The sequence below is a fragment of the Penicillium roqueforti genome (assembly GCF_015533775.1).
Source record: "Penicillium roqueforti strain LCP96 04111 chromosome Unknown scaffold_19, whole genome shotgun sequence".
Lineage (NCBI taxonomy): Eukaryota > Fungi > Ascomycota > Eurotiomycetes > Eurotiales > Aspergillaceae > Penicillium > Penicillium roqueforti.
Window position 1 is genome coordinate 147,723 of NW_024067583.1, and position 12,794 is coordinate 160,516.

Consider the following 12,794-nt stretch of genomic DNA (forward strand, 5'->3'; position numbering starts at 1 on the left):
AGATTAGCCCCAGTCTTTGACCTGGATAGACTACCAATTCAAATGGGGAGAGCCTCAAGCTCTTCTAAGGGTGGGAAAAAGGAGAGAAAAGAGGCATTGAAACTGACACGACCAGGGCTATGGAAGCTAGTCCACATCTCAAACGGGAAGTATATTAAGGCTAAACCTCACGGATTAATCTATTCTTCCTTGATTTCGTGCACTTCCCTGTCGTATAAGAGTACGAAGTTGCATATATCCAAAGACTACGTAGTCCATGCATCCTGCATACTTCCAACCCCCTTCTGATCTGCATAGCACACATGTCGCTTTTCAGCATTGTACTTTTGTAGCGAAAAGAAGGGAAAAATGGAATGAAAGGTCAACCCCCTCAACATGAGACGGCCAAATTACTCCGTAGACGAATCACATCTCGACTGTATCAGTGGGGTTGGTGTTAGTCCCGGACGCTAACGTCTCATATAAAGGCTCCCTTAAGTAATTTGAAACTTGTTCAATGAGTTAGTGAATATGTTATAGCACATTTATATCCATGCATTGCATATTGTATACTCCATAGGCTTATAGACTCCATAGCACATGGGACTAAAAGACGTTGAATGCAAAATTAAAGGTGCAGGGCGGCTATAAACTCCGTACTTTGATAGACTAGGCTTTGCACTGAAACACCTTTAGCCCTACTTGGTATTAGCCATTTACAGCCCCTTAAATGAATAATTTATTGTACGATAGATATTTCTCCGCTCGAGTCTATGCATCCACAGTGGCCTGGTCTGGGCCCTTCCACATGAACAGTTCATCATGAGGATATATTGTACATGGTTTCCTGAGTTCAACTTTTAGATATGAGGCATTTGCGACTCCCAATTTTAATTACATCTGGTCATACAAGGTGATCTCCTTGGAACCGCAACAATATAATGCTTTGTGCGACCTGTCAACCAACTTGACCTTGCGACGACGGATCAACCGTGCAATATCGGACAAAGTCACGGATACCTACAACATAGTCGCATCGGGGGATTCGATTTCCAGCCGAGCCCGTAATTCGCTTATCTGCTGTTCCAGCGCTCGCATTTCGACCGTTGTACTAGCCAAATTCGGCACCTGATTGTCTATCGCATTTGCGAAAGAGTCCTGCGCCCTGCGCAGCGACTGGGGGACCAATATTCCATACCAATGAATTGGATCAGTAGAACGAAACTTCTTAGGAGCGGGCTCTGGTTTCTCGACAGGGGTGATTTCGGTTTCTGCAGTGTCAGAGGGTTCCGAGCTAGCCGTCTCAGCCGGGCTGGTTTTCTCATGTCCACTCTGGACCGGAGAAGAAGCTTTGGTCTCGTTATCCCCATCAGCCTCCTCTAGTGGATCACTGGTTGTACTTTTGATGGAGAATGTGTATCCAGGTTCAGGTGGCACAGTGATATCCCCTTTCTCTTGTGGATCGTTCGTGGGTTTCTCCGTGTCTTGTTCGGATTGGATTGATCTGTCAATTTGGCCCAGTTAACAAGCGCCAGGAATCAATGACAGCAGGTGAAGTTACATCTTTCTCGTTGCTTTCATGCGCCCATCGTAATAATCAGGACCATAACGGCGGCCAGGAGGACTAGAGAAGTTGGCCTGGGCGAGAGCAAAGAACCCCTACTTTGTCTCAGCATATTTCATGAACCATGATTGACAGCGTCATACCGACGACAGATGGCCTGCCAGACTTGACTGTAGTTTCTGCTGCCGATCAAGCAGATGCAAGTATTTCTCAAGGAGTGTATCCAAACATTGGACTGAATCCTCCAAAGCTACAGGTTTCACCTTCACTTCGGGTGCCTCCGAGCCCGGTCGCGACGCTGGTGGCGTGGGTATTTGAGCCATGGAGAAAAGACTAAAGGCCAATGAAGCAGATATGCAATGCAAATATCCACAAAACCGAGTGACTTGAACAATAAGTCCGATAAATCCCAAAAGCTTGAGATACAGAAGAAACGTGGAGCAAAGGAGCTCGGCCCCGGTAACTCCGTCATTCGTCTCCGAACCCAAAAGAATTTCCCATTTCTGCGCTTCTTCTTCTCTCTTGCATACTTCAACCCACTGTATCTCTTGTGTTTTAAGAGACTGTGCTACTATTGATCAAACCCATCGATTCCTGTGCGATTTAATTTCCCCCGAATCTTTGTTCTTGCAAGATCGAACCGCCACCCTCCGATTGCGTTTTTGATACGAGTCATTGCGCCCAACGTACGTGAACTACACTCTGGTATCTCGACCATTGCAATACGAACGGTCGCTCTAACCCAGCAGCTCTTAGGACCACTTCTTGCCGCCGCAGCGCCGTGTCGACCACGCGACCAAGGCATCGGTGATAACCTGGGTTGACCAAGCAGGCGTCTTGCACTACTCACATTCGGCTTTTTGACTCTGATTACCACTTGGATCCTCTTCAAAATATTATCATAACTTCAGCTACCATGTCTGTCGCGTCCCTGCACCGTGAGACTGCCTTCCAGGCACGGTCTTTGGTATGTCCTCTTGACTTTATATGCGCTTCAACCTCTTGTGTTTGTCCTTAATGCATCAAACTAACGAGCGTCTTTCTCTTTTCATTAGTTCCGCTCCCTTCTGCGCTATTCCGGACAGTTTTCCAACTACAACTTCCGTGAATTCGCTCGTCGGAAGACAAGGGATTCGTTCCGCGAGCACCAAAACGCCACAGAGGAACGCCAGATACAGGAACTGATCCAGGAGGGACTTAAGAGCTTGCGCATGCTGAAGGTCAGTGGTGTTACATGGCACTCTCGGGGTGAAACTCGGTCGGTGGCAGATATCGGGGATCCATCCTCAGCCCCGCATATTGAAAGTCGACGAGTCCTCATCCTACCACACTGCCCTACAAATCATCGGATCCAAATCTTGGGAATAATATACTGACATAGCCACAGAGACAAACGATCATCAGCCAGTTCTACCAGTTGGATAAGTTGGTGGTGGAAGGCCAGAAGACAGTAAGTTCTACCTTGGCCTAAGGCCTTCCTCCAGCACTCAAACTTACATTCTCTTTGAAGGGAAAGGAAACCGGGAACCATGGAGGTATTGTCCGCCAGAAGGATACTGGGTAAGTCATTCAAATGAAGCTCCAACCCACCTTCTGCATGTCACTGACTTGTAGTAGTTGGGATTGATTCTTAGACGTTGGATGGGAACTTGTTATTATTCCATTGTGTTTTTTCGATAACTTGCCACTGGTGGACTAATTAAACACCTGCTCTTTTTTGTATTTATACACCCAGCGATGCAGCTGCAGCTGTAGCTATTCTTTTATCAAGCACCAGAAACACCCATTCCACTCCTGAATCACAAAATAAATCGCTTTTACTTGAACAATTTGCTTTATATCAATTGAGGGACACTGTCACAATATAGATAGCTGCCATAGCAAGATATTGCATCAATGTTCAATAAGTATGCATCACGTGATATCTCTTTACGGTTCTGTAGCATCGCAACGCGACTTGAGGTGCACTGCACTGTACCACCACACACTCCATCACATCGCACTAAAGAATCCTGCCCAGGAGGTCGCCATAAGGACATTACAAGCTTTCTGATCGGGCGCACTTGCCTTTGAATTTGTATAGGGGCATCTGCCATGCCTTCCACGGTACGTTTCAACTTGCCCCCGTGGTGATCTAGCGCCGACCTGGTTGCCCTAGACACATGGTCATTCCAGATACTAGATCTTAAAATTCTCGAATTAGCTAGCTAAAATCCACCACAGTTCAGAGCCTCGCGCTCAGGGCGACACCTCGATGGTGCCCCAAACCGCACCCGAACCGGCCAAATCGATCACGATGTCTTTGAGGGATTGCCAGTGCGTCGCTGGTCCCGACAACAGCACACTTTCTCTCAAGCGCCTAAACCTGTTGAGTCGGAATTCGCCGTTCAAGGTCCAGGCGGCGGGCCAACGCTACCAGAGCTCCCCATGCCAAGAGACAGCCAGCTCCTACCGCCAATCAGTCGCGCACTCCTTCGAGCAGCCCGTGCTGGATGTATCCATATCCTCCAAGGTAGTCGAACAGAGGATGAGGATAAAAGCGGAGAAGATGCGGATGATTCGGCCTCCGCATCTCATGTGGCTGATCGGAGCTTCACAACTCGCAAATGGATGACGCTTCCCAAGCACCTCGAGCCTGCGGAGGTGGAGTTTCTGGCAAAGAGGCGACCTGGTCTTTCATCTCTTTATGGCACCGTTACTACTATAGATGGAAGCTCCGGGCCCATGAGGAGAACAAAATTCAAGAAAGTTGATCCCCAAACAGGCAACATCTCTATCTACGAGGCGTGGGTGCCTGAGGGCCATCGCATTGAAGGAGAGATTACTGGCGACTTACAGACATTTGCCGAGCAGAGCAATGTGCCTGTGAAGCCCGAGGCGCCTGCACCTGGAACAATCGTCGAGGGGGTCGGCATTGTCAATGCTGAGGGTGTTGTTGTTGCGGAGGCTGGATCAGCAGCTGTAATGACTCCTCCAAAACGACGTCCACCTCCACCTAAGCGAAAGGGCAAGGGTATTGGAAGGGGCCGGAAGAAGAAGGTCATGTTTGCGCCTGGCGAAGGGTCTGATGCCGCGACAGTACATGGAGCTGGCCCCTCTCATGGCAATGGGGAGGGTGACTACAAGAGAGAAGGTCAGCAGGATGCTTCACGTATGTCCATTGACCAGGCTGGTCAAGATGAAGACGATGAAGATGGTGACGAGGGAGATGACAGCGATGACGGTGATGATTCGATGATGGATGCGAAGACCCCTGATACACCCCAGCCTCTGTCTGGCGCTGAGTTTGTGAATCAGCCTTCATTCGAGACTCCTGCCAAGCAATCGGTTGATGTCGACATGTCTGATGTTGTTCCCGAAAACCGGCCCCATGCCCCTGAAATTCCTTCATTAAGCGAAAAGGACGAGCAAAACCAGCCCGAAAACACCTCGGAGGTGGATTTCGGTGCCCTGACTTCCAATGTTCCCTCAGAGAAGGCGGAGGTCAACGCTTCCGATGAGAAGCCTGTCATTTCGGAGCATGACAAGACTCCCACTTCTCCCACCACAACTGCCGCAACGACAAGTGAATCTACCGAGCTCCCAGCTGCAGTTGCCGAAGCTCAAAGTTCAGATATCAAGGTGGAAGGAGGAGAAGAAGCCACAGAGCCGACGGCTGACCTTGCACCAAAGGAGGAACCTCCTCTTTCAAACCAACAGGAAATTGCGACTACCGTGCCACCTGTTGACCCCGAAATTCCCTCGGAACCCCCAGTAGCACGACCTTCGACCCAATTGCAGACACTTGAGCATACAGAAACCGAGCAGACGGCAGTATCGAACAATGCCTTGGATGAGGCTCAGGAACCTCAACAGATCCCAGACGAGTCCGTTTCCAATACCGACACACAAGAAACGCTCTCGATAGCTCCTGATCGTGAACAACCGAACACCTGCGATGCTTTCGGGCCCAGTCTACACCCAGACGAAACAAAAGACGTCGCGATGGGAGATGCCCCGTCACCAGAACAAAGCCAAGGGCTCAATGCCCAGTCTCTCGCGAACCCAGAAGTACCTGAAGCGCCAGAGACCGAAGAGCATCCACAGTCCAAGCCCACTGCAGCAGAGCCCACTGCAGCCATTACCGCAGACTTCAGTCTATTGAAGAGATCAACGCCTGCCGTAGACGAAGAGTCAGAAACAGCAACCGAAACAAGTGTTCGTGATGAAACTCTTGCCACCAAAGCAGGGCTGCAGGAAGATTCTCGATCTGGCGAAGCTAAGGAAGCCCATGACGAACTTGAGAAACTACCTACGATCCCACAGGCTGGTTCGTCTGAGTCTACATGAGCCACTTGTGAGGGCTTTATTTTCTCCCAGCCAACTAATGTACAATGAATGGCATTGGTTTTGTTTATTGCCTTTTGATGGGATTGTTTATGTTTGTGGATAGGCGTATAGGATCATTGTGCATCATATTGTAGGACCACATAGTTTATTCTTCAATTCAAATCTTTTCTTCGAAGTGACTCCGTTTACTCGTGCTTTTTTCTCTGTTCTTTTGTACAATAGACGCTTATCTTAGGGATGCTGGGTATGAATATACAAACTACAGCATACATATAGAGATGAGAAGAAAGTAGCAAGTATTATTTCTCCATATGGCGAAATTAGCGAAGGAGAATTAGTTACTTCAAAGCAAAGCCAACCCTACAAAAGTTTCTTCGGAAAAGAAAAACTACCAGGCAAGTTGCTGAATATCCTTCGAGATCTGCCATCCATGCGCCAATGCAACTCTTCTGTAGGCGTCTACTGCTTCGCCTACTGAATAGTCGATTTTTGCGCTATGGATATCCAGACGCGCGGGTCTTGGGTCGGTGCTGGTAATAGCCATGCGAACCTGCAACAACAAACTCTCAATTGAAGTCGTTGGTAGCCAGCCCGAGTGTGTCAGCAGTTCCATGCACATAGATCCACCGGCGGTAACGTGGCCGCCGCCTCCAGCGGCGAACTGGAGGAAACGAGGGCGAATGACCCGTACAAGGGGTGGATCCATAGGGAATTGCCGGGGAAAGCGGAGCTCCAAGACGATGCTTTTTTGTTTGGTCTTTTTGAGGTCTTTTGCTAGTGGGAGGGATGGATCAAACGTATGCAGCTCTGCAATCCATTGGTAGACTGTTGTAATCAAGCTGGGGTCGACGTACCATCCGAGCTCATGGAGTGGCACTCGCTCCTGGGTTTTTATGGTAGCCTGAAGATGCTGCTGTAGGATTTTTGTGGCTGAGGTAGTCGCAAATTGGGGTGGAGAGAGTGTAGGCAAAGAAGTATCCTCTAGGGTTCCGGGTCGGAAATCAGTCTTGAGGTCTGTTGCTGGGACAGCTCCTTCTTGCATGCTAGGACCTGGGGGACTTTCACACATCTCATCGTCAGATAAAAGAATGCTGAGATCCTCTGTGGTCGTTTCAACGCTGACATTGTCGTCGTTGTCGTCGTTGTGTTGTTCAGTATCTTGAATTGAATATTTGCGTCTCTTGGGTGACGGCACAAGGTCTGCAAGCCCGGTTTCACTAGCGGCATGAAGGAAGTTTGCCCTTTGGCCGCTAAATACGGAGATGGGAATTTTGATCTGTTTGTTGCTGGGACCGACAGCCGGATAACGTTTATCTTGTTTGTATAAAAGGCTTTCATCATGTTGATACGATGATGGCTGGGCTTTTGAGCTCTTTGACTTACTCCCATGCGCATATCCATCAGTTTTCTTTGCCATACCAGGTACGTTCAAGTCACAGAGCTTGACGAAAAGGTACCTTGGTTGGATCCAATCCAAGTGTTGCACGACGTAGGGACTACGGCACACAAACTGATTGGGAGCATTGACGACCTCATTAAGAGAAATCACCGTCGCGAGCTCCAGCCGACTCGCGGACAACGCGGGAGATGTGGAAAACGTGGGAAGAAGATTCCTACCACAGTATGACAATGAGGTATGGAAGTGGTTCGACATGTAAACACCATGACCACAGGAGCGGCCATGGACAACTTGCTTGAAATGCAACCCCTCACGTAGAATACTGTGCCAATTATGCAAAGCGCTGCCATGCCAAGCGAATATAGTAGGATGCTTTGGATTCTGGGCCAAAGAAGTGGAGTTGACCGCTTGAAGAAAGCGCTGCTCTTTGTCGACAGCACCTTGAACAAGTCTGAATTGCATGTAGTCGCCCATTCCATCTATCTGATGCCGAGGCTCATCGACATCTTGCTTGATGAAAGATCGATTTGAGGCGACAACCCAGCGTAAAAGGTCCAATCCAGCAGGGGATATGACGTCTCTCCAGGTTGAAAGAAGCTTGCCCCTTTTGTCACTCTCAATGAATGTCTTCATTTCCTCGATACTAGGTAGTATGGCCAATAGGCAAGAAATCATCCACTGTTTCTGTGTGGGTGCCAAATCGTCTAGATTGGTGTCATAAACAACAAATCTCACTTGCTGGGGCTCCACCCCTAGCACCTCTCCTGGCTGCACTCGACGGCCTCTACTAATTGGACATGAGATGCGAATATGATTTAACGTCTCGCCAATGTGTTCAACACGACAGTGCCATTCTGCAGGTTTTGGAGTCTTCATAATGAGGACAATCCAATCGCCGACTTTGACCGGAGTCGGCTGATCTAGCCGAATTTCAAGATCGGTTGCATCAAATTGCCCGATATAATTTGTAGAACAATCTGAGTTTTCTTTAGGAAGTAATTTCTCGGGTACGCGTAGCCGAAGACCAGTTGGGAAGTCTTCAAGAAGCCCCGCTGAAGCCCTCGCGTATGCCAGGCTGGTTAGCAAGTCAACGACAAAGGGCTGGGACTGGATCTCATACTCAAGGCTTGCACCCAGTCCCAGCGCCATGTATTGGTAGAGGCATAAATCATTGGAGCAAACATATGGCTTCAGTGATTCGAAGGCATCACCAGTTTTGCAGTGGCAAACTAAGCAAAATTCTGTGCACTTGACAAAATGCCGCAGGGTAAACTGCATGGCAAGAAGAGGAAAAGACATATTAGAGATATTGCGGTCCAGTTCGGTCATATGATCAGCCAAAAGGATTTCTGGCGTCGACGTGGCCCAGCTGTCCGGCTGATAGTCCTCCTCGGAAAAGTTCTCAGAGCTGTAATCCCTGCCTTGGTTGGTCTGGAAGAAAAGTTCTGCCCCTGTCCATGAAAGCCCATGTTTTAGTCGAAGACTGATGATCCCAAGCAGGCGCTCTCTGATAAGTAAATTGAGCGATTTTCCAATGAACAGCGGCCTGAAAAGATGACCACGTATTGTTTTGTCCGAAGTCATACTCTCGTCTTTCGTCCGTTGATCCTGTGACTCCTGTATAACTTCCATAGCGTGCTCTAAGGATGGCTTGTATGAGCTGCAAAGGCCAACATTCATCTGAACCGGTGGGTTTTTCGAATCAATTGCTATCTCGATAATTGTTTGGAGTTCATGGTAAGTCGGTCGATAACGGATCAGCAAAACCAAATACTCCGACGGTTCGACGCCCCAAGAATCCATAGCTTCCTCGGAAATGCCAAGCTTGGAAATGCGGCAAGACACTGACACAATAATATCGCCATGTTTTAACCCCAGGTATCCCACTTTGAATCCCGCGTTCTTGACCACACGAAGGTCACGGCGAATCTTCTCTCGTAACTTCGTCTTACTTTGAGTAGATGTGAATATTCTGGTTTCATCATCAGACTCCCAGCCTGGCTCAGTATCACCGGCAGTCGAGTCGTCGGAGTCGGAGTCACGAGAGCCTAGGTCCTCTAGGTAACTGGATGTCGAATCAGGATCAACCATAGAGTTGGTGATCATTTTCTCAATGTTGCGCAACAATTCATGGATAGTTAAGCCTGTGAATGAAGGCACTGCATTTTCGAGGGAGGAGCTGACTGTCTTTGGACAGTTCTCGGACGATGGGAAGACCAAAAAGCCATGGTCCCTGGGATAATCGTGAGAGTCTGCTTGTGCGTCAGCAAGAGATTAGATCCTTGAAAGATACTATGAGCTAGTAATATTAATTACCGGAAACTATAGCTTGGAGATCAAGGGTGAGGCTTGCCTCGGGTGCTACAAATGTGAAGGAAATTGATCCATCATACTCCCCTGTTCTGATATCGGAGGTACAGGGGAATCGGCCAGGGACCGCTGCATCTGCGAGATCTCGCAGGAATTCTTTGCGTGGCATAGTACGGTTTCACTGCGTTGAAGTTTTGAAAAGAAGGTGGAAAAGAAGAAGTAATGAGACGCGAAAGTCAGTGTCAAGAGTCGGTCAAGGGATCAAGCCTAGAAGTGCTTCATGTATATCAAAGAAATATATCGAGCAAAATAAAGACACGATGAGAAAGGAATGACGAGTACAGAAGAAAAACAAAGAGTAACGGCGTAAGCCATTTGGTGATTTCAACCATGACCAGGTACTTAGGCAGCCTCAGGCCCCGATTAGGAATAGCCCCACTATCTTAATTCTTATCTAATCGGGTCGATCGGTCTTGGCAGGTCCACTCCGGGGCTTCTATACTTCATGCATTACGGAGTAGACAAACTCATACATGCAAACCTACAGACCTAAGCTAGATCCAAGTCTACAGGAAAATAAGAGAGGCACGAAGGAGAAAATCAGAGGTTCGCTTTTGAGGAGGTCTTTGCGAGTATCCTCCAGAGAAAGCGCCATTTTGAATTCTAGTTCGTGAGATAGTCTAGGTGCTCCCCTCATACTCACGGTAAGATGTATAGAAAGGGCTCGCTTAGGGAGTGTTTCTTGCCTCTGATGCTAGAACAATTCAGTCCATGAATATGTGTCAACGAATCAGCAGGCGAAGCATGACTTCTGTCACAAGAATACAGTGCAACAGTGGGCTTGAGATTGAAGACAATGCAAATTCTAGCATTCGAAACTGATTTATATCTGTCAAGGAACTGTTAAACTTCGATTCTATTATTATTATGCCTATTTCAATTCGACCTTTCCAAGCATTGCGTCCGAGTTGCACTACAACATCTACAACGGTCACGTGCATATCAAACAAGACAAACATTCATCACCAATACAAGCAAGGCTTCATCAATCTCCAATCTTTTCAGTAACACAATCATGTTGCCCCCTCGAAGCGCCATCGGTCGAATACCGAGTCATATCCGGCCAACTCATCTGCCTCGGATCTCCGGTCCCAACGTACATCTCCGACCATTCACCCACCGCACACGCCTACTTCTTCTTTCTCCAGCGCCGGGTCGCCCTCAACTACCCTTCCTATCACCTCTTGCGCCGACCCGTCCACTCCCACCGCTATCAATCCACCTCCGCCAGCATTTCGGTCGCTTGATATCTACCGAGAGCCGCGAGCATTACAAGCGAAGGGTATCGCGGGGTGTCAAGATCGGCCTGTCAGTGTCGGCCATCCTTGTCTTGTTCTCTGCGATACAGCTCGGCATCTACCAAGAAAACATTGAGCATTCATGGCCCACTCCAACGGAGTGGTCCTGGAAAAGCCGCTGGTGTCTGCGATCTGCGCAGGCACTGCAGAATCCTGAGCAGATCGGCAAGCTGATGACGAATTGGCCTATGGTCGCTGGGTATCTTCGCGAGCTGCTCGAGCGTCTGGAGAACCTAGAGGGTGAGGGCAAAGGCCTCATAGAACAGGGTGAGGGTGGATTCCTGGTCGAAGGCGTCGGCCACACTGGGTTCGATGTCTCCGCAAAGAGTGAGCCTTGGCGCCGTGGATATTTCCAGGCCCTGATGGGTGCTGCCAAGGCTGCTGAGAACCTAGATGGCTGGTTGACAGATCGCAAGCAGAAGATATCTGCGCCTGCGGAATATGTTGTTGGACCCTCGAATCCTCGACCAAAACCCATGCCCGCTGGCCAGAAGAAGGTCCCACGGGAAGAGGATTGTGAGGAAGCGTCTCCGTCTCCGGAGCGCTTCTACATGAAGATCTTGACAACAAAGGGCTTTGACACAAGGCAGAAACTTGATGCTGCCTTGGCTTATGCTGATTGGCTTGATTTCAAAGGCTTGGGCCTTACGGCGGGTGACATGTATAAGTGGGCCTTGGACATTGCTGCTGGTGGGTTGAAAGGAGATGCTAGCAAAATTGTGGATTTGAAGAGCGGCCTGTTGAAGAATAATAGTGGAGAGCTACCTTCAGAGAATATTCTCCGTGTCTCCACGGCCCTCGCCGTCCACAACGCTCGTCAAGCCAATCTTCCCACAGCGTTATCCCTTTTCACCTCTGTTCTCAAAGCCCGACGCAGCCTCCCTTTATCATCGGACTATGATAGATCTCCGTCCTTTCCAACTCTGCCTAAATCCAACAACGACCCATTCTCTTCTCTCTTCAAATCGCTTAAAAATGTCCTCATTCCCGTGAAGTACCCAGACCCTCTCCCATCAGGCGACGAACCCCCACGTCGCACCACGGCATCAGCCTGCGAAGAAGCAGGATTAATGACCTACATCGGCGAGATCCTGTACGCCTCCTCGTCGAAGGATTCCGGTCTTGCCTGGACGCGCGATGCAGTCGACATGGCCGAGTCCACGATGCTCCAACTCAGCAATTCAGCCGACCGCACTGCTCGAACTCGCTGCGCACAGTGTCTGAAAGTTGGGCTGGAGAATTGGAAAATCATGGTCTCTACCCTTGTTACCCGTGCTCGACAAGAAGAGCAGAAGAGCAGGGATCAGGCTAAGGGTGCTTGGTTTGGCGGCGAACGCCGCGTAGAAGCGAAGCAGCTCGATCGTCGACGTTGGGAGGCTGAAGATGCTATTCTAGAGGATCGGATTCGTCGTCTCTTCCCTCTCCTCGAGGGCGAGTCCGGGCTGGATCTCCTCGCTCCAAATAGCTCTTTGTTTGTGTAGTGTTATTATCTACTTGTATACCTGGACATTTTTGGTGGAGTTGAGGTGACTTTTGAATATGTACAACATACAGATTATGTTCGCCATGGCGGTCAATTTTGTTATCCAATCAGATTTCCCGTATATCAAACCCCGTCGAGCTTTGTAGACCTCTGTACTCCGTACAGTCCAGCGAAGTAAGCAAATCGACGAGGATTGGCAATATCCTATGTTACAAGTGTCTATCATTGAGGGTTGACTAAATCGAATAATGTAGTGTATGTCACAAAGAAACAATATATTTTTCTAAGCGCGAAGACGTTCTTGCTACCTTCAAGAGTTCGCACCACAGTTTCTTTGTGGCCTGAGTTCTATCTCATTGTGTTATTTGCGTC

The 12,794-nt window shown here is 48.9% G+C and overlaps 5 protein-coding genes across 5 annotated transcripts; 3 read left to right on the forward strand and 2 right to left on the reverse strand.

Moving 5' to 3' along the window:
* Positions 1 to 999: 999 nt before the first annotated feature.
* Positions 1,000 to 1,866, reverse strand: LCP9604111_6839 (uncharacterized protein; the record flags this gene model as incomplete). Its single annotated transcript, XM_039074804.1, has 3 exons — positions 1,000 to 1,483; positions 1,541 to 1,638; positions 1,687 to 1,866. 3 exons carry the CDS (start codon positions 1,864 to 1,866, stop codon positions 1,000 to 1,002), a joined length of 762 nt encoding a protein of 253 aa, XP_038927140.1.
* Positions 1,867 to 2,459: 593 nt separating this feature from the next.
* LCP9604111_6840 (LYR motif-containing protein) lies at positions 2,460 to 3,170 on the forward strand (the record flags this gene model as incomplete). Its single annotated transcript, XM_039074806.1, has 5 exons — positions 2,460 to 2,510; positions 2,599 to 2,763; positions 2,931 to 2,993; positions 3,054 to 3,103; positions 3,161 to 3,170. The coding sequence occupies 5 exons, from the start codon at positions 2,460 to 2,462 to the stop codon at positions 3,168 to 3,170; spliced, it is 339 nt and encodes a 112-aa protein (XP_038927141.1).
* Positions 3,171 to 3,637: 467 nt separating this feature from the next.
* On the forward strand, positions 3,638 to 5,872 carry LCP9604111_6841 (uncharacterized protein; the record flags this gene model as incomplete). Its single annotated transcript, XM_039074807.1, has 2 exons — positions 3,638 to 3,649; positions 3,767 to 5,872. 2 exons carry the CDS (start codon positions 3,638 to 3,640, stop codon positions 5,870 to 5,872), a joined length of 2,118 nt encoding a protein of 705 aa, XP_038927142.1.
* Positions 5,873 to 6,260: 388 nt separating this feature from the next.
* LCP9604111_6842 (putative ubiquitin conjugating enzyme) lies at positions 6,261 to 9,750 on the reverse strand (the record flags this gene model as incomplete). The annotated part of the gene is made up of 2 exons (XM_039074808.1): positions 6,261 to 9,523; positions 9,588 to 9,750. The coding sequence occupies 2 exons, from the start codon at positions 9,748 to 9,750 to the stop codon at positions 6,261 to 6,263; spliced, it is 3,426 nt and encodes a 1,141-aa protein (XP_038927143.1).
* A 906-nt stretch (positions 9,751 to 10,656) lies between these two features.
* LCP9604111_6843 (uncharacterized protein) lies at positions 10,657 to 12,420 on the forward strand (the record flags this gene model as incomplete). Its single annotated transcript, XM_039074809.1, has 1 exon — positions 10,657 to 12,420. One exon carries the CDS (start codon positions 10,657 to 10,659, stop codon positions 12,418 to 12,420), a length of 1,764 nt encoding a protein of 587 aa, XP_038927144.1.
* Between the last annotated feature and the right edge of the window lie 374 nt (positions 12,421 to 12,794).